Source organism: Magallana gigas, chromosome 4 (assembly GCF_963853765.1).
Source record: "Magallana gigas chromosome 4, xbMagGiga1.1, whole genome shotgun sequence".
Lineage (NCBI taxonomy): Eukaryota > Metazoa > Mollusca > Bivalvia > Ostreida > Ostreidae > Magallana > Magallana gigas.
Window position 1 is genome coordinate 38,058,763 of NC_088856.1, and position 26,183 is coordinate 38,084,945.

At 34.7% G+C, this 26,183-nt stretch overlaps 1 protein-coding gene across 5 annotated transcripts; it reads left to right on the forward strand.

Annotated features, from left to right (window-relative positions):
• The first annotated feature begins 4,130 nt into the window (after positions 1 to 4,130).
• On the forward strand, positions 4,131 to 24,288 carry LOC105337992 (host cell factor 2). Of its 5 annotated transcripts, none has more exons than XM_066082357.1 (23): positions 4,131 to 4,322; positions 5,363 to 5,584; positions 5,716 to 5,803; positions 5,952 to 6,160; positions 6,407 to 6,598; positions 6,730 to 6,875; positions 7,678 to 7,711; positions 8,977 to 9,210; positions 9,756 to 9,827; positions 11,546 to 11,649; positions 11,838 to 12,009; positions 12,111 to 12,161; positions 13,191 to 13,399; positions 13,870 to 14,019; positions 14,562 to 14,820; positions 15,070 to 15,177; positions 15,439 to 16,788; positions 17,000 to 17,109; positions 17,749 to 17,901; positions 18,819 to 19,019; positions 19,467 to 19,767; positions 21,071 to 21,128; positions 23,137 to 24,288. In XM_066082357.1, exons 1-23 carry the CDS (start codon positions 4,163 to 4,165, stop codon positions 23,201 to 23,203), a joined length of 4,650 nt encoding a protein of 1,549 aa, XP_065938429.1. In that variant the 5' UTR covers positions 4,131 to 4,162; the 3' UTR covers positions 23,204 to 24,288. The 5 variants fall into 5 exon arrangements, with proteins under 5 accessions (XP_065938429.1, XP_065938430.1, XP_065938432.1 ...); XM_066082358.1 differs by having other exon boundaries at positions 18,819 to 19,007; XM_066082360.1 differs by lacking the exon at positions 12,111 to 12,161.
• The last annotated feature ends 1,895 nt before the right edge of the window (positions 24,289 to 26,183 follow it).

A 26,183-nucleotide genomic window follows, 5' to 3' on the forward strand; every position in this document is an offset into this window, starting at 1 on the left:
AAATGGTTAATTGCAGCTATTGTATAATTTTTCTTAAAAGAGGACGGTATAATTGCCATTTTGGACCAATCATCCCTCGCATGAAATAGAATTCTGTGTAGAAATATATCATTAAACATTCAGTTTAGACTTTTATTTTTTAAAGCGAGAACTTTTGCATGCTTTTTCTTTTTACTAAATAATAGTTTTATTTAGGTCGATGTGAAGGGTATAATTTGCAAGCACATAGCTCAAAAATTTTGTGATAGGAGTTATACTTCCTGATTCTTTGACAATTAACAATTGTTAATTAAATTTGTATATACATAAGACAGGGTTTAATATATAACTCCCTAGACAGAGCGAATTCAAGGTGAATGAATTAGCAATATGCGACTGCATTGCTGTTCCTCTCAATGTCGAAACAGGTGGTTTAGTTTAATAGTTTGGGAAATCAACTGAAACAAATTCCAAACGATATGTATGAGTTGTGTATATAAATAAATTAAAACATTAATCTAAACCAATTAATCAATTTTATTTAGAGACCCGGATCAATATTAGAAAAATATACAACAAATTATAATTATTTTTTTCTCGTTTGAGATAGACGGATTACTTAAAATATGTTCACATGTATCTTTTCCTTTTTCATGACGGAATTTAGCTAGTGACGCAAACTTTGCTACGGACATGAAACACTGTATATGTCAGTTTCTGAGCAAATTCAGTGATTTTAACGTAGAGATCAACAGATCACAGTGAAAATGTTTTTTTTTTTCTGATTAGCATTCAATACATGCATGGGTCTAGAGGTGAATTAGTCGATCATGTTAGTAGTTAAGTCAAAGGGTCTAGCATGCATGGCGCGATTCAACAAGAGGATAGTTCTTTTTATTCAACAAATTAACAATACAGATACAAATTCCCTTGATGCAGTCCCAATTGTCATGAGACACTTAATTTACAACAAACAAAACAAAAACATATTTTTTAAATCCACTTGGAGTATGAAACATTAACGAGAGCATTTTACTGATTATGTTTACTGAGTCATGTAATGAATTTGAATTATCCGTAAAAAGTTCTTGAAAATCTAAATCATCCTTATTGTCGATCAGAACGTTACACAAAAGGAACAGCTAATTCTCTGACTTGAAACTACTTGAAAGTCTGGAAGCTATAGCTGCAGGTCTGAATTTGTGTGAAAATAAGGTTACTCAGTCCAAAACTAGCGCAATATTTTTGTGCGCCGTAAATTGCACTGAGTTTTTTTTTACTATGGGAGGCACTGTAGCTCCCAGGTCGTCAATCCGATTTTTTTCAGACCAGGAGCTACAGACCTGTAGCTAGCGTGGAAGCCTGTACATCCAAAACTTGCCTCTCCATGTCCATCCAGTGGGGATTAATTAATGTCACTAACCATTGCATGCAAATGAACTGTCATATCTTCCTACTTGTGACCACTGACCATGAAGTTGAAATGTTTGATCCCGTCGCACTCTGATTTTTTTTTTTTCATTTTGTCTTTTAGTGGAGAGGTGCATAAATTTTGGTTTTCTCCAACGTATATCTTTTGAGCAAACCTTAGAGCTGATGAGATAAATTATGCGACAAGACATGTTACTTTTAATATGTTGAAGGCGATACCTACATATACAGTTCATGTATAATATAACTACTAAATCTGTCCGTGTCAGTTCTGAACTTGCATGCACACACTTTCGTTAGCATATAAAATGGAAAGATTCTTTCTTATAATTCTTGGTTGGGTACTAGATCTATTGTCTTTTGTCTTTGTATTTTTTTGTCTCTCTCTCTCTCTCTCTCTCTCTCTCTCTCTTTGGGGGGGGGAGATGTTTGTTGGGTTTTTTTTTTTTTTGGGGGGGGGGGGCATAATCATATTGCCTTTTGCACTATATTGGCTTTTTGCCTCGAACACACAGATGAGAATTCAATATCTTGCTCTGTTCTTCAGAGAACAGCTTCGTCAAATTTGGGTAGTTTATGTTTTAGGAGCACATTTAGAGGTATGGGGAGGGTGACATCTGCTTGTTTAATTCCGTTTTGGGGGATTCCTTCATTGTTCATTGAAAATGACAGTTTAAAACATGGTTTTCCATTGTGTTTATTAAAAATTTTAGCCCCGGTACACCCTATCAAATTAAACAAAGCTATTGTTATGAAGCATCAGTGAAAGAATTTTTGATCTTAAATTTTATGAACCTATAGGCATCTTTCATTTACTAGGTAAATATGGATCAAGAACTAAACTGATGTTGAGAATCGGTAATTATAAGTGTACATGTAATTTGCATGGATGAAAACTAATAATTTTGACTGTTGTCATCGTCAAGATATTATATATGTTTTCTCAGTGTAATTTATTTTTTTCTTAACTTTATATTTAAAGAATTCAGCACCGGGGCCATCATATCGTTTTAGAGCTCACGTTTGATCTTAGTCTCACTTTTACAAAAGGAGTATATAGTGGAAAATTCTAAAGCCTCTAGGACCTATGGAACGCCAAATTAACATATATTCAAATATTTGTACCTATCTTCAAATAATTGTACCTATCTTCAATTAATTGTACCTATCTTCAAATCATTTGAAGATAGGTACAATTGAATTAAAGATAGGTGTAAATAATTATACTTATCTCTAAATAATTATACCTAGGTACAAATGAATTATACCTAGGTACAAATGAATTATACCTATCTTCAATTCAATTAAAGATAGGTTCAATTGAATTATACCTATCTCTAATTCATTTGAAGATAGGTAAAATTCATTTAAAGATAGGTACAATTGATTTGAAGATAGGTTCAATTCAGACATATCTACAAAGGATTTGAAGATGGGTACAATTCTATTATACCTAGGTTCAATTCGTTTTGTGTATTGTTGAAAATAATGAACGCAATTGGAGATAAGTAATTGAAGATAGGTTCAATTCAATTGTACCTATCTTTAATTCAGTTGTACCTATCTTCAATTCATTGCATTTGTACCTATCTTCAAATCAATTGTACCTATCTTCAAATGAATTAAAGATAGGTATAATGGAATTGTACCTATCTCAGATTAACTTTGAAGATAGGTACAATTGAATTGAAGATAGGTACAATTGAATTAAAGATAGGTACAATTATTTGAAGATAGGTACAAATATTTGAATATATGTTAATTTGGCGTTCCATAAGGACCAAAAGCCTTATGTATAATTCTGACATGAAAAACATTTGTTTAAAAAAAAATATCGTCGTTTCAAATGTAGGACAGTTGTCTCATTTGCCGTCATTGCGCTATGTACGGCACATGATATTAATTTTAAAGAAGGGTTCATTTATAAATCAAATATCGTTTTAGAGAAACTGTTTTATTTATCTGTTTATGTCTCTGATATTAATTAAAGCATTCTGGATTCAATCGTCAAATAAATCGATCATACCTGTATATAATCTTAATATCGCGACAAGTAAGTTCTTTTCGGGTTGAATTGAAAAGTTCCGAAGTTTAGAGCTATGATGTTCGTGAAAAAAAGTTGTTATGGTGTTTTATTTTTTTTGTTCCTTTTTTTGATAATTTCAGAAACTTTCGGGGATTTTAATGATCGTAACGTGACTTTCAGAGACAACTATTTTATTCAAAAATATAATTGAAGGGGTTGTATAAAAAAAATACTAGTCTATAGAAGCCTGGATTTATTTTCACAGTCTTTCAAGAGATAGCCCTCTGATAAAATTAGTACTTTTGTAAAAACTGCTTATAAATATACGTCCCTGTTCAAACAATTTAACGTCTCATAGCTACATTTATAGTTGTTTTCAGCTGAGAAAAGCCTTATGTTCAGCTGAGACTGTAATTATATAGACTCATCTTCTATGTAAATATAAACTATCTATTCTTTTTCTACGCATTATATAATTTTAAATACTGCCGCGCTACGATTAGTCTCCAAATAAAATGACTATTACATCTTGTTGTGTATGAAAATAGAAATAGGTTACTCAGATCCACCTTTTAGATATTCTTCACAATACAAGGGAATAGCAATGTACTTATTATTTTTCTTATTAACCGAATAATTGTAATTTTTCTTTGTTGATTATGCAAATTTTGTTGGTACGTACGGGCACTTTACATTTTCCAGTTGCATGTTGGGTAGTATTGAAAAATGGCGGCTCCCATTCTGAAGTGGAAGCGGGTTACCAATACTACAGGACCATGTCCGCGGCCAAGACATGGTCACAGAGCAGTTGCTATCAAAGATTTGATGGTCGTTTTTGGTGGTGGGAACGAAGGAATCGTTGATGAACTTCATGTTTACAACACAGGTCAGTTTGTTGATATCGGAAGATTAGAGCATAAGAGAGTCGCCATCTTGTTTAAATGTCAAACTTTAGCATCAACTTGATCATGAAAAACTACATTAATTGTTGACTGAATATGATTTGCAAATCAATGTCCATCACAATTAAACGAGAAAAACTTGTTGTTATCATTTAAAGTTTGATGTTTTTGACTTGAATATAAAATTCACTATTTCGTCCGAAAATTCAAAATGGCGCCGCCCTATATTAACCCACGGTATTATTTTTAATGTTTATTCGTGCAGTTCGCCCTGATTTTTGTAACAGTTTACAGATCGATGTTCTTGCTGACAAAACTGTATGTTTGTAATAGAAGACTTCTAAAATTTTGAGTAATTTACAAAGTTTGCAGTTTGCGTTACTGGTAGTGTCTACAAACAAACAAAATGGCGATCATCGCGGCGGCCAAAATTGAAAACGAGGCTAAATTATTCTCTAAAATGGAGAATGGAAATATGGATGATTTCAATGTTGAACATGGCTTACATTATTGTTGATTAGATTTGCCGGTTCGAAATCATTTTTGTTTAAATTCTAATTATTTTTATCCAATCAGATTGATTTTAATGATCAATTTCTGGTATTTCGGGCACGGATCTAGAGGCGTGTGTGATACATCTTAAAAAGTTATAAATAAGCAACTCTTACTCAATCTTCAAAAAAAAATAATAAGATATTTTTTAGTTTTATATACTCATAAAATCTTACCAGTGATGATTCATGTGGTCTGTTTTATTAAGCTTTAAGAATTATTGATTAACATTTTGAAAAAATCAAATTATAGAAAAATCTTAAATCTTTAACAGATTAGCACTCAATAGTTATAATATGCCAAAAAAATGGGTTAATTTCAATCCGATGAAGATATCGTCTAGTATCTGACTTGAAATTTGTCGGTGTACTAAAAGTCATTGCTGTAGAAAAAAAAAAATAATATCTCATACACGTCATTTTGTCTTTATTCTTTCGATAAATGTCTTCATTATTGTACCTGTCTGTTTCAGCCACCAACCAGTGGTTTGTGCCAGCAGTTCGTGGGGACATCCCCCCAGGGTGTGCAGCCTATGGCTTCATCTGCGATGGAACTCGCATCTTGGTGTTTGGTGGGATGGTGGAGTATGGCAAATATTCCAACGAGCTGTATGAACTACAGGCAAGCCGATGGGAATGGAAGAGACTGAAACCTAAATCCTGTAAAAATGGACCACCCCCTTGCCCTAGACTGGGTAAGAAATGATAAAATAATGTGAAAATTTAAATGTTTGAATTTATCGAATCATTATATGCTATTTCTTTTCTTCCCAAAATCATGTGTTTGGATACATGCATTTAATACTTTTTGTCATGGTCTCTGTAGGTCACAGTTTTACTTTGCTTGGAAACAAAGCATACTTGTTTGGAGGTCTGGCTAATGACAGCGAAGATCCAAAAAATAACATACCAAGGTAAAAAACTGAAATGGTTAATTTTTCTTAACTTTCTAGTTGGAACTTTCTTTTTCATTAATTGTTAAAAGATAATTTAAAAAATTTCAAAAACAAAACAGCTACTATAGACTTGCATGTTCTCTAATGCCTGATAATTTATTTATAGATATCTAAATGACCTATATGTACTGGAGCTGAAGCCTCATTCAAACACACTGGCCTGGGAGTTCCCTCCGACCATCGGACAACCCCCTCCCCCTCGGGAGTCACACACATGTGTGGGCTATGCAGAAAAGGATGGAAGAAGGCCCCGCCTCATAATCTACGGAGGAATGAGTGGCTGTCGTCTTGGTGACCTGTGGCAACTAGATATAGGTCAGGCTTTGTTTCTTGTTCACAAAAATAAGAAAACAATGTAGTAGCTGGCTTTCAGTATAAGAGTTACATATTCAAGAAAAGGAAATGCCGTCAAGATTCAGAATAAATACTTTGATATTTTAAAGTAAAAAAATATTGATTTTTGTGGAATTAAAATAACAAAAGAAAGGTCAGTGTTGGAAGAGAGTTATTTATGACATGAAGATAAACCTATTTCTCAATTGTATCAATTACATTCAATAGACACATACACATGGATCAAGCCAGTTGTCCAGGGTATTCCCCCATTACCCAGAAGTCTCCACTCGGCTAATGTCATCGGCCACCGGATGTATGTGTTTGGAGGCTGGGTGCCCCTGGTCATGGACGATGTTAAAGTTGCCACTCACGAGAAAGAGTGGAAATGCACAAACTCACTTGCTTCACTGAACATAGGTGAGAACAAAATCTGTATTTGATCTTTTCATATTCAACCCTTTCAGGGTGTGAAACTAGATATTAATTTCTGTTTGGCCCAATTTTTTTGATTAATTTATGAATAAAATACATGGTTCTTTTTAATGAAGAAACAATGACGTGGGAGCCATTGGCCATGGAAGTGTTTGAGGACTCCCTCCCCCGGGCTCGGGCCGGTCACTGTTGCGTGTCCATTCACACTCGGTTGTACATCTGGAGTGGGAGGGACGGATACAGGAAGGCGTGGAACAACCAGGTACTGTACATGTTGTACACGGCCAATGATGCCTCAGATTTAGAAAGAGACTGAAGGCTCAACAAATTATTCATCAGATCTACCTTAAAATTTTAAGATATGATTTTAAATTGCCATAAACTAATCCAGAAATGCTTGGCTGAGGATTTGAACATTTCTTACATTTTTACACAAAGCTCTTCTTCTTAAAGAGATAAAAAAAACCATGGTCATCTATCCCACTTAATGGAGCATTCTCTTGATTTCCATGTAAAATTTACATTTTGATATATGCATTCCCTGAATTTCAACTTAAAAAACTTTGTGGTGGACTATACAAAATCATTTCCTATGTGAAATTTTTGTGAGGCACATATCTTTTTTTGCTTTATAAGTTTATTTGGTCTCTGTGCAAATGCAATGCAAAGTCTATAGGCAATGCAAAGTCTATAGATAGAATCTGATCCTTATAAGAAAGAAACATTAAGAATAAAATAGTACTTCTTTAAAAGCTGTTTTGAGAGCTGTTCAGTGTAGAAATGTGATGTAAGATCTGTATTATTCTATTTAGTTTCTGCCAAAAAAAAAAATGTAAAAAGGAAAAGAAAAAACAATCGATGGTCTTTTTCTTATCCGTCCACAGAATTATTTGAAACCTCAAATTAATGCATGTTTATTGTAAAAAAAAATTGGCAGTTGTTGTCTAGGTAATGTATTTGTATAGTAAGGATCTTTGATTTTTAATCTCAAAAAGAAAATAAGAACATTGCTTTTTAATTTATTCTCCCCTGTAGATTCAAAGATTTTTGATTCTGTTTTGTAGGTGTGCTTTAAAGATTTGTGGTTTCTGGAAACTGGTAAGTGTAGACTACAATAATTTTTATCCTAGGCTTTCATTAATTTTAAATTGAATCTTAGTGAAATATCAATGTAGAGAGGCTGTTTAAGGATTAATCTCAATAGTTTATTTTGCTACATGTAACCATGAAATCTAAAGCAATGTAATAATGATGACTCTTCATTGAAGAATCCTCTTCTGTCACCTCTTATGGGTTGCATTCAAGTTTATGGCTGCTATTCTAGCTGCTAAGTTAGAAATCAAGGTCTTGTTGAACTTGCTGAATGAATCAATTCTGTTATTGCCAAGCTAGCATATTGTTCAAGATCGAAGCTGCTACTAGATCCCTAATTATTAATATGAGGAATTAAAATCGCGAGAAGCAACTTTTGTGGATTTTAAAATCTCGCAATTATTTTTCGAGAGTTGAAAACTATAAGAAATGAGGATAAAAGTTCTGCCTTTGCGATTTTATATTCTCGCGATGTGACTCATATCAGAGGGATCGTGGAATTAAGTACTCTCGTAATATAAGGAATTTACAGTGTGTAGAGCAAGGTACCCGATAACTGCTACAATCTTGAACACAGCCTTGGTTACATAATATTCTGTATGTGCAATTTTCAGAATTTTGGTACCTTAGTTAAGATTGCTTAATTAAGTGGATCACAAAACAATCTAAGAAAAAACTAAGATTTGTCTTAGCTTAGACGTCATAGTAACTCACGCAATTTTACGACTGAATTTGTTAAAAATGGAACTCTTCTTTGTTTGAAGATTCCTATCGGTCCGCATCGTAAACATTATCATATATCACAAAGTTAAAAAAATTATATTTTAAAGATGCTTCAAACAAATATAAGTATAGTTTCTTACTGGATAACAATCATAACATGTCAGTCATTATACAGACGTGTTTACACACTTTCACTGTAACAAAGGGAAATAACTTCAATAGCAAGTCCACACAGGGAAAATGGAAAACCTGAGGACGAGAGAGCCACCTTCTTTGCTGATCATTTCTTCTTAAAAATCCAACGGGTGCCGCCATTTTGAACTTACTTAGTAACAATCTTTATACTTTAGTCTGCCTAATAGCAGTCTGAAGATTTAAGACAATATTTCAGACTTAACCCTAAGTTCTTTTTTTTTGTGATCCACTTGATGAACAATCTTTAAAATTTAAGTGCAAATTTATTGACTGAAGTCTGACTTAAGATTTGAGACAGTTTCATGATCCTGGAGCCAGATTCTCTCTAGTTCTTTTATATTTCTTTTATTCAGAGAAGCCCCCTGCACCCTCCCGTGTACAGTTGGTACGGGCCAGCACTAACACTCTAGAGGTCTGCTGGGGAGCAGTGCCCACAGCGGACGCATACCTCCTACAGCTTCAGAAGTACGACCTGCCCCCCTCCCAGGCCCTCACTCCCACGGCGGTCCCCCAGGGAAACCCCCTGATGAAGGCGGTGTCCACTCCCAGCACCCCACAGCCGACGGTGGTCAGAACGCCCACTGCAGGTAAGGGGAGGTTACCTTGTTTTTGTCTTTATTTCACAACCTTAAAGAAATTCCTTGAACTACATCCACTTTCTGTTAACAATTATATCTTTTATACTTTATACATGTCATTCGGTAAAATCATTTTTATTCATCATGGATTTGGATTAAAATAGTCAGAAATACACATGCTTTTTCATAGCAATAGGAATAAGAAGTTTTGAAAACTTGTTTGATTAATCTTGTTGACGTTGACATTCATAGAAAAACTTGAACATATATATTAGATATACTATTTTTGATATGGAATAATAACTGCTCATCTATGTATGTTTTATCTTCATAGAAATGAAACGTAAGGAAAGAATAAAATACTAAGAATTTATGTATAAATTATCACTGGAAATTTTTGTAATAACCTAAGGAAATTCAAAAGTAAGAACAAAAATAATTGTCATGAACTTTAAAAACTTTTGATGAGTGTTTATTTTTCAATTCACTAAAATAAACCCCACACTCCCCCATCTTGAGAGTAAACATAGTATGTTTTTTGTGCCTGTTTTTAGGAGTTACCCAGATTCGAACTAATTCTGGGGCCCTAGGCTCCGCTACCATGACTTCGCCACAAACAATTCGAGGTAGACTTCTACATACTCTCTGCATGTGATTGTAATCATTTTAGCTGGTCCCCAGTAACAAGAAACATACGTTGAAAGTAGAGATTGCATACATGTAGTGTCGTATTTCACCAGTACGCATTCAAACTAGCATGGCAAAAGTGGTCAACTATTTAATGATTTCGTAATTTCGAAATTTAAAATTTTTTTTTTGTTTTGTTTTGTTTTTTATTATTTATTTTTGCTCACCCTCTATGGCGAGAGGAATGTTATGTATGTAGGTAAAGCTTTGCATGTTGTGTACAGTTTAATTGAAGTAAAGACATATATGTATTTTGTTAGTTGTAGCGCTTTTATCGTTGACATTTCTGAGATAGAAGTGGGGGGTATTTTTAAATAGGGAAATTTGAATCCATATTGTTTATCAGGATTTTTCTGAAATGCAAGAATATGCAGTTACAAGGCAGGAAAATCTGTGTAGATTATGACAGTGTAAAATTTAATGAGACAATGGATAGTCAAAAAATTCCTATAATTACAGTGTGTTAAATCTAAAATTAATTAATCTTCTTTCCCTATTGTCAATTATTGATTTTAATTTAAGTATTCTTTGCATTCATCGGTGCAGGCATTAGAAATATAATCATGTAGTGGCTTGGGTAAAATTAGACTTGTTAATAGTAAGCATACCTGCATTAAAGAAATAAACAAATATAATTCAAGTTTTAGGAATCTCAAATAGTAGATAACCTGTATGTAGAACTTTGATTTTTTTAATGTCACCAAATACATTGAATAGCGACAACAGATCCAAAGTGACATTATTTGAATAAAGATTGATCTGGACGTAATATGAAAAAAATGTAAGGAGTTTGCTAAAAAATGCTTTACATTCAGAGAAAGAAATGTTGTTGAAACAATGTATGCTATCACAAAGCCACAAGGAAGTGAATGTATTACTTGGTGTACATGCTCATGGGTGTTGGAATATCACAAGTATTATTATATACTCAGAGAGTCCTAGCAAAGTACCAGGACATAGGCACTAACTCAATGCTTTTTGTGTTACCCCCAGCTGTGACTGATATTTGATGTTACATGTTTTGAATGTTTGACCATTTGTTGCATTGTTTTGTTCTTTTTATAACAGTACAAGCACATGTTTTAGATAAAAGTTTATAAAATGCTTTTGTTTGGTATTTAAAAAAATATATATTATATGAATTAAATTTTGTTTGTATTTGTAAAGATGCTTATTGGTTTATTTCAAATTTTAGTGTGAACTGTTTAATGCAGTTTGTAGACGCATAGAGCTTGTCAGATCAAGCTCTTGTTGCAGATCATCAAAAATCACTTAAATATATATGTGTTACTTCAATAAAGAGAAGCATTGAATTATATTATAGATATTGATACCTGTACTAGTGGAAAGATTTATTAAATTGTTTTGTAATACCACTTAGATAATATATATACTGTTGTATACAGAGATTAGGCAGAAGTTTACAATATTTCGGAAGAATTTGTGATGGAATACAACAAATATAAACATGGCCATCGGACACCAATATAGAGGAAGATAAATTACAATGTGTAAACTAAACAAAATAATTTTGTCCGGCTTTTTGTTGAAGACTTTGACAGAATAAAACTGACATTTGTAGGGTTTTGAACTTTTTAGGAAGAATGTATGTGTTTGAATAGAGTGGATATTCACAATGATTTTGATGTGCTTTCAGTGACTGCAGTGACAGCCAGACAGAAGACCCCCATCACGGTCAACCCCGGGACTATCCGAGTCGCCTCCCCACAGGTTGTCACCCTGCCCCAGCAGCGACCCATGGTATTAACTATCTCTGTCGATATAGTGCTTAAATTCATATTAGAAATCATTACTTATAATATTACTAATGTTAATCTCCATTTAATTATGGTTCTTTTTACAACATTGTGAAATTATGTTTTCAAGAATCTTTCCTTATAGGATTGAAAAAAACTCTATGTTCAATGAAATTTTTTTTTTAATGTCAGAGTGGAAATCAAATGTCAGGAATCCAGGCCCTGGCCGCCGCAGCTGCTGCCACACAGAAAATCACAGGCACCACCACCACCCCATCCACCTCCGCCATCAAGGTGGTGACCCCTACCATAGTGACCCCTACGGGGGTCAAGGTCACACCCATCGGTAACCAAGTAGTCAAAAGTAAGTCAACACACATACACATGTGGTCCTGTGTATTAAATATACTGATATTAGTTTGTTTGATTATCTTTGGTCTGACGGTTTTGATTGTTGTTTTCCAGGGCAGGCGATCCGCCTGAATTGGGACCGAATAACGGACCCATTGACCAAAAGTGATTAATTTGATTTTTCTTCCAAATATTGTTTGAAATTTTTTTTACCTCTGCCCAATTTAAAAAAAAAACCATAAGTCACTATATTTTGTAGAATTGTTTAGGACTTACTTTAAGGTGGTATGGAACATCTGTTAAAAATAATGTATATAAAAGCATGGTAGAATAAAAATATTTCACTTGTTTAGAATTTTCAAATTTTACAATATTTGCCCCCAAAATAGGTTTTAAATTTTTTGGAAAGCTAAAAATTATAAAAGCGGTATCCAATCTCAAAATTTACAGATTCATAGTTAACACTCTAACCCATTGTACTATGCTGTTAGGTAACAAATTATTGGGAGAGAAAAAGATTATAGCATCATACTTGATTTTTTTGTTTATTTCAATATGGAGGTGGCCCATACCACTTTTAAATAGAATAAAGTGAAATGTTCTTGTGAAACTTTTGCATCTTTCATTTTATAGTATGCAGACATTAATAAGGCTACTATTATTCAAAATGTCAATTACATGTACAGAAAAGTTTCATCAATTCTATCAAGTGCTTTTTCCTTTTTAATAGTGGTTTGATACATGAGATCCAGTGATATTTAGTGAGAATTATTTAAATGGTTTTAAGCCAACTAGATTGGAATAAAAAAGCAAAAATTCTTCAAATTTAGAAAAAGAGCACAAGAATTCCCAGTTTTCAGTAAAATAATTTTTTCCCTTTGATGAATTTATTTAAGTTGAGAGCCAAACCTGGAAAAAATGTGATAAACTATTTTGCAGATGATTTGTTTAAATAATTCGAAGCCAAGAATTGTAATGTTAAATGTCCCCTCCTCTTAATAGTCTTCTCTAAAAGACCAGTTGCTGGAATTTATTCACATAAACTATGCTGTTCAGCAGTTAGTTAACAGCTCAGCTGATTAACTAATACCGTATATCATACTTGTATCCTCACTCCCAAAAAGAATTTTCAGAATGTCTCATATTCAATTATAGATTACTGTGTCTTGATTATGAAAACCCTTGTTCTTGTAGGTACCACTGCTAACCCCTCGACTACCACAGTGCGAGTGGCCACCCCTGGGGCCACCATTCTAAAGTCCACCCCTGGGGCCATTCAGCAGACCATCGGCGGCAAGCAGATCATCACGGTCCACAAGGCCAGTACTGGGGGCTCATCCTCCACCGGTCAGCCACAGATTGTGACGCTGGTCAAGACCAACCAGGGCATGCAGGTGGCCACTGTAAGTAATCTGGCACCTCTATTAGTTATCTGGCACCACTGTCAATTCTCTTACACCACTGTCATTTGTCTGACATTTGTCTGTCAGTTTTCTGGCACCATTGGTCAATAACAGTTGTACTAGTTGGTCAATAACAACTGTTTTAGTGTATCATAAGTATAGTTTTTCCAGAACTACAGAAAGCTATGTGTTACAGTTAAACTTGCTTAGAACATACACACACAAAAAGAATTGCTGGATATAGCAAAGTCGTGTTGGTTTTCTTGTTGTAATTTTTAAAAATTCCTAAAAAATTTACATTTGAAACAAATTCTGATTAAAATGTTAAGAGAATTGAGTAAATTATTTTCAAAGTCCTTAGAGGTGAAGAATAGGAAAATTGGTGCATATCTTTTGGTAGTTGTGTTTTAAGTCCTAAAAGTTAACAAGTTAAATGTTCAATTGTTAAAATGGTAAATTTTGTGTTGTAGACAAAAGGTCCTCTGCCACAAGGAGCAACCATTGTGAAGCTTGTCACCACCCAGTCCGGTGGTACTGGCAAGCCCACCGCCATCATCACCACGAGTCAGCCGGGACAGACCCCCTCCACCATCCTGGGAATCAGCAGTGTACAACCACAGGTATGGGCTCATTTCAAGTCAATTGCAGTTATTCCCCTTTCTTCTGTGTTACAAATATGTTTTACCCTGTATGAAGTTTTCTACACACAGAGAAGATTTGGCAATTCTAGAGATGAGTTGCAAGATAATATAAACAGAAGTTTGAAAGGCTTCAGCTATTTGATTTATTTATTAAATTATCACAAAAGCCTTTGACGAACAGAGGACCGTCTTGCTCTTGAATTCTCTCGTTAATTTCTTTTCATTTTTGAATTTAGCGAAATAGAAATGTCTTTCTCTGTGATCTTTATGAACCAGTATCATTTAAAAAATTGGATAACTTTTCAAGTACAAATGTAATAATATTCTTCATGGACATGTTTTTTTTTACATGCTTCTACACCAAAAAAATATCATCAAAACCTTTTAAATTTTGAATTAAGCAAAATAGAAATGCCCTTCTATTTGATCTTTACAGTCCAGTATCATTTAAGAATTAGGTCACGTTTCAAGTACAAATGAAAAAGAAATAATATTCTTCATGAAAAATGTTTTTTTTTCAGTCTTCTACAACAAAAACCATCATCAAAACTATTCCATCGTCCATGTTATCAATGGCCAAGGCTGGAACCAGCACTGCTACCACCCCAGGGGGCGCCAAAACCATCGTCATAGCAGCACCCAAAGGCAGCACCGGCGGACTGACGGGCACCCCCCACAAAATCATCACCTCAGTTCCCAAAATAGCAGGGCAAGGGAACACCCAGTTCATTGTGGTCAGTCCCCAGAGCAGCGTGGGAGGGGCACACACCATCACATCAGGTGAGGCTCATTGTTCATGCAGGCCTCCATTTTTGTAGGGAAAAATCTGCCCAAATGTCTTGTAGGGTTTCAGAAATTAAGTGCAGCCATGTAATCATTTGTTTAGGAGAAAAACTGTTATATGTTATGTTATCTATTGAAACTGATTCCTTTTGTTTAGAATTTGAATTATGTATGAATGGTTTTATTAGACCAATATTCATACATATTTATACATGTAATACATGAGTGCTCGTTTTACCTGTACAGGTGGGAAGCCCATACAGGTGACTACTCTACAGACAACCTCCGGGGTGTCACTAGCGGGCCACCAGATTGTCACCGCCTCACATGTCGGCAAACCAGTAGTGCAGCAAGGTCAGTGAAGACTTTAGTCATTTCTGATTGTCAAAGCTCTACGATTATTGATTTGAAGAGTATCTACATATGACATATCTTCTGAATCTTATTAGAAATGTTTGAAAAAAATATTTGATAATTTTTTTTTTATTGATAACATGAAGAAAGATAATGTTGACATTTGAAACCACTTTGTGTACCTACAATGAAAAAAAAAAAATGTTTAGAATTCATTTTGTTGGTTCTAATAAACATGACCTACATTTTTGGTTTTCCCAGGAGGAACGATTGTGAAGACGATTCAGGCCACACCCACTAGTCTGGCTGGATCAGCAACCTCCCTCCTGATTAACACCACAGCGGGGTCTTCAGTGACCCAGTCCGCCCCCACGATCTCCCTCATCACCCAGCCCTCCATCTCGCAGACACCTGTCACTCTAACCACTCAGACGGTCTCAGCCACACCCATCCAGGCCACGGCTAGTGGAAAACCAGTCCAGATCACAATCACTCCAGCCGCGGCTGCTACTGTGCAATCCCAGCCTGTCGTGCAAGTCACTCCTGCGGTGACACAACCGTGCACGGACGGGCATAATTGCCCTGGGGATGAGACTCCACAACCAGCAGTTTGCACAGACGGGCACAACTGCCCAGGGGATGAGGTCCCTCAGGCCAGTAATGTTTGTACAGATGGGCACAATTGCCCGGGAGATGAAAATCCTCAGCCTGCTGTCTGCACAGATGGGCATAACTGCCCAGGGGATGAAAATCCAGCACAATCAAATGTTTGCACCGATGGGCACAATTGCCCAGGAGATGAAAACCCACAGCCATCAAATGTGTGTACAGATGGGCATAACTGCCCGGGGGATGAAGTTGATGGAGTTCCTCCCACAGCTAAAGGGCAGTGCACAGATGGACACAACTGTCCAGGAGATGAGAATGCTCAGTCCCAAAATGTCTGCACTGACGGGCACAACTGCCCAGGTGATGAAAATCCACAGCCTTCTAGTGTCTGCACAGATGGGCATAACTGTCCTGGCGATGAAAACCCAAAGCCTTCAGTTTGCACTGATGGGCATAATTGCCCGGGAGATGAAAATCCACAATCCAATGTCTGCACAGATGGGCATAATTGCCCTGGAGATGAAAACCCTCAGCCATCAAATGTTTGTACTGATGGTCACAACTGTCCTGGAGATGAGAACCAGACCTCTTCTGAAGCTAATGCTGCTGCTTCTTCTACAACCACAGTAGTACCCTCTGTTCCACTGGACACAAATGCTGCAGTGTCCGTATCGGAACAAGTTCCTGCAATCCTTATGCAGGAAGCTGAGCCAAAACAGGAACCAGAGGAGATGGAGGCGGCCCCGACGGAAGCAGCTCCAGCTCCACAGGAAGCACCAGTGGTGACACCACAGGAGGCAGGAGTTACGCCAGAGTTGTCTGCTCCTGACTCCTCCTCTACAGCAGCACCTGGGGAAGTGGCACCCATTGTACCTAAGCAGGAGGAACCCATGGACATTGGCCCCGCCCCAGTGGCTACCCTCCAGGGAGGGGTGTTAAGTGTGGGACCCCCAGTGGTAGCCACCCCTCCCCAGTCTGTGGACACATCTGTAGCAGACTCTGGTAAGAACAATGTTACAGATTTTTATTTTATTTTTCATTCGTATTTTTATCTCTATGCACAAAATCAATGTCAGAACATTTATGAATTTGTTGAATTTCATTATATGACTATATATTTGTGTTTGAAATTTAAATTTTAAAATCATATATTCCAATTTTCCTCTAGAACATTCACAAAATTAATTTGAGCACTTCATTGATATTTTTGCAGATCCCCTAGCCACCCTGGCTTCGGCAGCTATTTCCTCGGGTTCTGCTCAAGCCACCATTAAACAGGAGCCCGGTCTTGTGGCAGCCAACGGAATCAAACAGGAGGTCCAGGTAACTAGATTTTCTTGCTTTAAATCAAGCAAATAATAACCATGAATAATAACAGCTGTTTCTTGGTTTGCTCTTGCATTATACTTGTATATGCAAACAAATGAATCACAGGATTTGAGACTGTTAATTGACAGTTTTGGTACTTGATGTTCTTCCTTTGTTCCAGCATGTAAACTTGTTTTTATCAAGTTCTAAGGAACCATTCTTTGAGTATTAAGAGGTGATAAAATACAGTCGTGGGTGGTCAAATCCAATAAAGCCCTTGGAGCCCAGTAATAGATTTGATCACCCCCTATCATAATTGATCACCTCATCATATTCAAAGAATGATTCCTTAGTACTTAATATATAATTTTCAGCAACTGTACGATTAGATATTAAAGTAGCTATTGATGCATTGGGCTATACATAATAAAATTGATTTGTAGTGTTATAATAGACAAAGGAACTGGAAAATGTAAATATAAAGAGATATGTATTCTTGAAATAAACTCCTTGTACTTTTTAAGCATATTTTGTGTAGAGGTTAGAAAATATAAGCATCAGACACTTCCAAAAAAGCAGATAACATATATCCTTGGGTAAATTTTTAAAATGGAAAATGAAAAGTCAAAACACTTCCTTATGTTAATCTTCCAGGACAAGGCAGACACTGTGCCAAAGACTCCGACCACACCCATCAAAAAGGAGGGCAATCAGTGGTATGATGTGGGGATCATCAAGGGCACCTCCTGTGTGGTGTCCCACTTCTATCTCTCCACAGATGCTCTCCAGGCCGGCGGCAATGGAAACGTAATTTGAATTTTTTTTATCTTAATCTTTTGTGAAATGTTTTAAGCATGTTTAAATTTGAAAATCAAGATTTTAAAGGGGCATGGTCACAATTTTGGTAGAATTTTATTTTTCTCTTTTTATTTTTTGCAATGCTTTAGAAATGCATTTCTAATGATCAAATCAAATTTGGGTGCCAGTCGTTGAGTTTTAAGCAAAATACAGGGCTCACAATTCTTCGTCATGTAAACAAGGCTTGTGCCCTGTTTTTATTTACATAGGTTCAATATACCAGTAAAAAATCTTTTTAAAGCTGGTTTTTCTATTATACTATCCATTTAAAGTATGAATAAACAGTTCCTAACGATTTACACATATATTTTAGGTCTAAAACTTGAATTTTCACTTCAATATTCGAAATGTAAACAAACGCTTCGAAGAATTGTAAGCTCTGTAACTCGCTTATAACTCATCAGTTGACACTCAAAATTTTGTTGCCTATTAAGAATGCCTTACTAAAGCATTGTAAACATTAAAACCGAAAAAACAATTTTTGACCAAAATCGTGACCATGCCCCTTTAAACCTCAAGTTAATAAGTGATTTGTAAATCATCGATGAAAGTTAATAAAAATTATTCCATTCTAAATGTTAAAATAAAAGAAATTTGTTAAGAACATTTTATTTCTCAAATTAGAAATTTCTTAGAGAAATTATATTTCAGGCTAAACTTTAAAGAAAATATGATCTTGTCATTAATGTTGACCACAAACAAAATTCTGGGGAAAGAACTACTTGAATTAAATCAGATTTCAATTAAAGACAGAGATTATTGTTAACACTTTCTGACATCCATGTAAATGTAGATGTGGTAAATGTTGAAGATGATGATCAGACTCAGAATGTAATCTTATATACCTTTATTCCTTTCTGACATAGGACATTGATGTGGTCAACGTTGGGGATGTAAATGTTTTAAAGAAACAGGAGTTGCTCCCGGGCACTGCCTACAAGTTCCGAGTAGCTGGCATCAATGCCTGTGGGCGAGGTGCCTTCAGCGAGATCTCAGCCTTCAAAACCTGTCTCCCCGGTTACCCCGGCGCCCCCTCCGCCATCAAGATCAGCAAGGTAGGAGGAAAGGTTAGCATCGCCAGCGGTATTTGCTTCTACCATCTGTCTATCATCTGCTTCCTGCTACTTTCATCTGTCTTTTCTCTGTGATTTTATGGTTTTAACAGTGATTTTCTCTTTTTTCTTTTTGTTCTGTAGACATTATTCAGATTTGCTAAGCTATGCATGGCATTTGATATTGTAAAGGCATGAAATAAATCGATACAGCAATGTGGGTTTGGACGGTGTATGGGTTTTTTTTTTAAAGGGGAGGGGTTTTCTGGGTTTTTTCCTGCACCAGTAATTTACAGCTACACAAAATTTTGTAACTTCTTGTTTCTTTAATATTGGCAAAATCAATCACATGATCTAGATAATGTCTATTGCATTAAAAGAGCAAATCTAATGTGTCAATTTTCACAAAGGGTTAGATGACATCTTTTTTGCCTCTAAGATTCACATGAGTGACTTTTACAGAGTACGGAAGGTGCCCATCTTTCTTGGGAACCTCCTCAGAACACGGCGGGAAAGATCACCGAATACTCCGTTTATTTGGCGGTCCGTAATGCGGCTGCCCACGTGGACCAGAAGCCTGGGGCTCCAGCCCAGTTGGCATTTGTGAGGGTGTACTGTGGCCCCGCCCCCACGTGTACGGTGACAGCTGCCAGTCTGGCCTCTGCCCACATTGACTACACCACCAAACCAGCCATTATCTTTAGGATTGCTGCCCGCAATGAGAAGGGATACGGTCCTGCCACACAAGTCAGGTGGCTTCAAGGTATGTTAAGTAAAATATATAAAGTACTGGTTTACTGGGGCCATAAAATAATCTCAGTTTTGGTCTCGGTCTCACTTTAATGAAATAATTGGGCTAATGCTGTGGTTTCATCAATATTCTTTGAATTCAATTTTCGTGGATTTCTTCGTTTAGTTGATCCATGAAATTAAAAGTTATTTGAAATTCAAATTCTGATAATATATTACTAGACTTTTACCCGTGTGTGCACGGGTTGACATTGCATATGACATCGGGCATTTACAAAATAAATACATCGAAACACCGTATATTGTTGACATTTGCATATCGAAACTTCAAGCCTACAATAATGCTATTAATTTCACTACACTCTGTTGAGTTGGAATAATCTAACTGTGTCTCGGGAAATGCCTTCATCACAGTCAAAATGCCTCCATCGTCGGAACCCACGGGTTTTCTATCCGTTACACTGCAGTGTAACGGAAAGAAAACCCGTGGGTTCCAACGATGAAATGCCTCCCATATACCTGTAATGTAGCAGAAAATTGCTGAATCGCTCCAAAACGATTTTGGAGAAAATTAAGTTGCATTGAATATAACAGTCACAAAAACCATTTTGAAGCTGTAAATACCTTTCCTCGAAAAGTTTAAATCTATAATTGCAGAATCCAACATATTAATTTCAACAACGTTTTTTACACATCTTGTTGACATTCAAATTCTAGTAAATGCACTGTCTTAAAGTTATCTTCCGCATTTTCTTTGATGAACATAAAAAAATTTCCAATGAAAATTAACACACATTTGTTTTATCGTTTTCAAATTTATCCATGCAAATATGATATTGTGGAAACATAAAATAAAGAGCCTGTAGTGATTTGGCGTGAATGTAATGCGCATGCGCAAGGTTATAAAATCCAAGAAATTCAGATGTTTTCCGGAATTTTTTGAGGAATTTTCGTTGATTATTAATTAAAGAAGCCTGATTGAGAAAAAATAAAAACAAATTGGTAATCTTCAAGTACCAATGATGTTTAAAATATATAAAACAAAAGACATTACTCTTCCGATTTATCGGTATTGAAGCTAAAAGATTCGAGTCTATTATTTTAATATAGTAGTATAGATATTGAAAAATCAGATTTAAGGAAGTTCTGCATCCATAAAACTATGATTTTCATCAAATCCACGACAGCTGATGCCCATAAACATAGATAAAACCACATATAGTCAAAATTGTTTTTACTTTGAAGCATTTTATGATAGAAATGAACATTTTCCTTATTTAGATATAAGTTTAATATGATTTTGATTTTTTGCCCAGATGCCCAGAGTCCAGCTGCTCAGAAGGTGGCAGTAAAGAGAACTGTAGGAGGAGATGGGTAAGGAGTTGTTTTATATCCAACTTACAAACAGGAGAGGATTTAAAATCAAGCAATTACTTCAAACTCAAATTAAGATTTGTGATAAATTCTGTTTTATATTTTATTAAATTGGTTAAGCTTTTCCAGTTTAAATCAGAGATGATTGGAAAGATCACAGATTAATTTGTAATAACAGGAATAAGATATTGCCAAAACTTGTATGCATAGAAGAAGTCCAAATTAATTAAACTACGGTATTAGCAAAATACTTTAAAGTGTTTGTGATCTGAGAATTTCACATATTAGAATTAAATCTAAATAATTAAAATTTTGAAAAAGATATTCAATTTACATGACTTTATGTGAAATGTGGTATAACTTGTGTCCCAATTAGTTAGGGCCCCGCAAGGATTTGCGGGTGCCCTATAGTAATCACTCTGTCCGTCCGTCCTTCTGTCCGTCCGTCTGTCACTTCCGTCCACAAATTTCGTGTTTTTTTCCTATAACTTTTTTTATGGTTGCCCAATCAAGTTCAAATTTGGTATGGTAGTTCAGTAGGCAGAAATACATATTTTGATGCTAAGTTTGGTTCTCTATGTCTTCTGGTTTGGAGCTGGGGTGGTGGGGTAGATTCCTAACTATGCATAAGAATGAATGGGCAAAGAGAGATAACTGCTGAGAATGAATGGGTAAAGAGAGATAACTGCTGAGAATGTTACCATTGTATACATAGAAGGCTGTGCAATATTTGTCCTTTCGGATTAATTAACCTTTCACACTATTTTATTTTTGAATTATTTATTTTATTTTTTTCTGCCTTAATGCTGTTAATTTTAACAGGTAATCAGATAAAAACCCCATTCTGTCATTTCTGAAAAAAAATCTTATTGTAAATTTAAAGAAGAAAAGGATGAGAGAGCAGAACAATTAATCCCCTGGGATTAATTATCTTGTCTGCTGCAGAAAATTTAGAGGCTTATCTCTATCTGTCATATCAAGATTAATGAACACCTTTGTCTGCACTGATGTTTGTTTTGAAGCAAATCCATGAGCTGCACCCTAATATTTTTACATCTCAGTTTAAAGGATGGTATTTGATAAAGAATATATTTCATTCTAGTCCAAATACTTATATTCTGTAAAATAAGAAAAAATATATTAATTACAATAAATTTAAAATTTTTTTTTATTAGATATCAGTTTTTTGATTCTTTTTTTTTTTCTTTTTTGATGGATGTTTTGGTGTTGTTGTTGTTTTTGGTTGCTATGTTTATATTAAAGGAAACTTAAGAATAGTACCCGAAAATGTTCCTTCTGTAAGCCCTGATTAAATTCAATAAATGGATGAGAGCAGGATAATTAAACCCCTGAGATTAATTATCTTGCCTGTTTCAGAAAATCTAAGGTCTGTCTTTATCTGTTATATTTATTACCGTACACATATGTCTGCAAGTGATGTTTGTTTGAAGTTGAGGCAAAGCCTAGGTATCATTGCATTGCTATCAATTCTTTGGTTTTCTTTAACAAATTTTATTTCATCCCATGTTAACCCCCTTTATCCCATGGATATGACTCATTGGATATTTTTTTGATATCCCACAGTTGTGACTTTACAACGGGATTTGCGTAGGCATAATGAAGTAAAATAATGTGGAGTTTTCTAAACAGTGTAAACATTGATTGTGGTGTATAAAACATGGGATAAATAGAATCTCATATGATTTGTAGTATAATATGATTTTTATCCAACTTGTGTGTTTTATCCCCTCACTAAGGCTCAAGAAAAAAACACTTTAATTGTTGGATGAAAATCCAACTACAAATCATGAGATCTTGCAGTTCTTTACATCTTATGACGGGCATTTATTTTTCATCATTGTTAATATAAAGAGGATGGAATTCAAAGTTTTTTTCACTTCTCTATATTAATTGTCATAGCGGGGCCCTTCCTGACTGGTCAGTTTTCTAGTTTATGTTAAAATTAGAAAAAGAAATGATGATTGATGTTGTGATTTCTTTCCTATAGACCTCAAGTAGTTGGAGCTGTCCAGGCAAAGAAACAGAAAACCGATGATGAAAATGAAAAACCATAAACAACAGAAAAGGAACGCAACTTGTTGGTGATAGTGCAGTTATGTACAGGACTAGAAAAACTGAATGTTCTTGATCATCATCTCTGAACCTAATGAGGATATTCTCATTTTTTACAGCAATGTTATCATCATGTTAAAGTTCTTGAGTGAAATTTTATTTCTGTTGTTACCAATCTTGATTAGCAGCTGAATTCATTGTACATAGGGCATTTCTGTCATCAATTTTCATCATCATTATCATCATTTTCATCATTGTGTATTAGCTGATATAATCGCACTCAATATTGACGAATATCATTCCTGTTGTAAAATGTGACAGCTTATATCATGAAGGCTTTTTTCTTTTTTTAAGCCTAGGATATTATCTAAAAACTCAATTCATGTTTCAATTTGTTTTTGAAATTGATTTCTGTCTATGGTCTTTTTTTCACCTTGAACTAAAACTGTGGCTTTTAAACTAGGTAAAAAATAGGTTTACATATGTTGAAATTTTTACAAGTACATGTAAATGTACACTGTATAAATTATTAAGAATTGCAGAGGAGTTAATGTTTTGGTGAGGATCTAATGCTTGTATTCCTACCAGAGAGACGATTGTTGTTAAAGTGCAATTCTTTGTTTATTTTTTTTTTTGTTATGAGAAAAAAAAGTGTTGATGGCTTTTAATTCTAGTAATCAATTGAATTGTTTTAGAAGTACATGTGTTAAGTGTAGAGGAAGGAGAGAATCTGTGGATTACAGTTGGTTGACTTACTCGTGAGTTGTGTTTACATACATTTACAACATTATTGTTTTAAAATTTAAAATAGATTTTCCTAATCTCTGCAACTTAAAACAGTTTTTTCGATACAAACAAAGAAAAAAGTTCATCAAAACTAATAGGACTCTGTGAAATACTCGCCCATGTCTTTTTTATGAGAACTGTAATACTGTTCACTGATTGGTGGACTGTATCGGAATCACGACCATATTTTTCTCCCAGTACAGTCGGTGTGCTACCAAGTCAGAATGTCATAGATCTGTCAAACTATTTTGTATATAAACTGTATATTTTACAATTAATTAAAGTCAAAATTAAAAATATGCATTCGTGTTGTGTTTTTCCTTGCTCTGACAATAGAGCTGAAGTCTAAATCCCTAATTTTGATTTGTTGGAAACCAGACCAGACGTTTATCAATATGATGAGCTATATTTTTTAATTATTTCCAATTTATTGGCATTAACTGTATTCTTTTATTATTTAGCTACAGACATGTAGACCACTGTTTTTACACATTATTAGAAAAATTGATAATTTAAAAATAGAACGTCAATTTTAAACCTTCGGGGTACCTTCGTCTTAAAGACATTTCTTTTTTGTTTTTCCCCTTTGTCTCCGAATGCATTAGCCCACTACCAACATGTCGATCACGACACTGAAATAGCTTGCGACATAAATATTTTCAAATTGGGGCTTTCACGATCTGGACCAGAACGTTAAAAAAGAATTGTATTCAATAGACTTTTAAATGTGTTTGTCTAAGAATTAAACTGCTTTAAGTGCAGTTTATAACTTATGTTCATGTAGTTTAATAAAACTTACGAAAAGCATTTCTATCTTTAAAAACATTTGTTGAATTAGCCATATTTATTTTTAAAGGGGCATGGTTACGATTTTTGTCAAAAATTATGTTAATGTTTACAATGTCTCAGTAAGGTATTTTTAATAGGCAACCAAAGAGGGATGGGGTGGAACTCCTTTGTGTATGGAGGCGTTTTTGTTCAAATCTCATAGTATACAATAGCGTAGCATACCATATCATAAAGCCTCTGATGGCATAGCATACAAATCTCATTGCATATCATTAAAATCGCATACCATAGCATAACATTAAATTGTAAAAAATATGCATGGGATGACTGTACTTGATGAATTTAATGTTAAAGAAAATTATTTTAGACATTTTCAAAAAATTTATAAATGATCATTAAACTGAACTACAACATTTAAAAACATTACCGTACATAAAGCCTTGTATATCTTAATGCTGTTTATAGGTCTGTATATGTATATGTTCTCAAGATTTTAAAAAATAAAACTAAAGTAATTGAAATGTAATTAATAGCATTTATAAAAGTGTAATTGAAAGTGAATAATTACATTAAAAAAATCAATGTAATTGTAATTGCAACTTATTGATAAAATTGGCAATGTATTTGAAAATATTTAATCACTTTTCAAAGTAATTGATCCCGGTTACAGAGATTACAATTCTTTGGTATTTAAACAAAGCTTTTGTTAACATTTTGAATGTTGAAGAGCAAATCCAGTTTTAGACCTAAAAAGAATTTGTCAAAGGTTGGGAAATTTATAATTTATGCTTAAAATGAATATGAAGATAGATAATTCTGCTTGAAAAAGAATTGTTACTGGTATATTAAACTTAGTTTGTAAACAAAGACAGGGCCTCGTTTACAGGACAAATAATTGCTTATAACTCTACGTAAATTTTATTTGATTATTAGAAATGCATTCCTTAAGCATTGTAAAGAAAAACAAATAGAAAAATAGAATTTGATTCAATTTGTGACCATGGCCCTTTAAGATTCTTAGTTTCAATATAGATATATTGCATGCGATTTTTCATAGTATATCTCCATGGCGTTTCCGTGACTTTGCCGATCATTATTATCATCGTTTAAAGTCATGGTTTAGGAGTCCGCATTGCAAAGAACAGTGCGACATTTAAGTCCGAACATGACACAGTCCGTCATATTATCCCATATTTGTGACAGTGATGACATGATTTTTTAGCTAAATTATAACTGAAATATTAAATTCCTAACATAATATGTAAACGGTGGGACCGTTGGACCGAGCGCATATTTAACACAGTGCAGTTTGATTTTTGTATGATAAAATCTATTTAAAACGCACACATTACAGTAGGATCCGCCTGCATGGTTGCCTACTCATACATGTACCATTCGCCAAAGTTA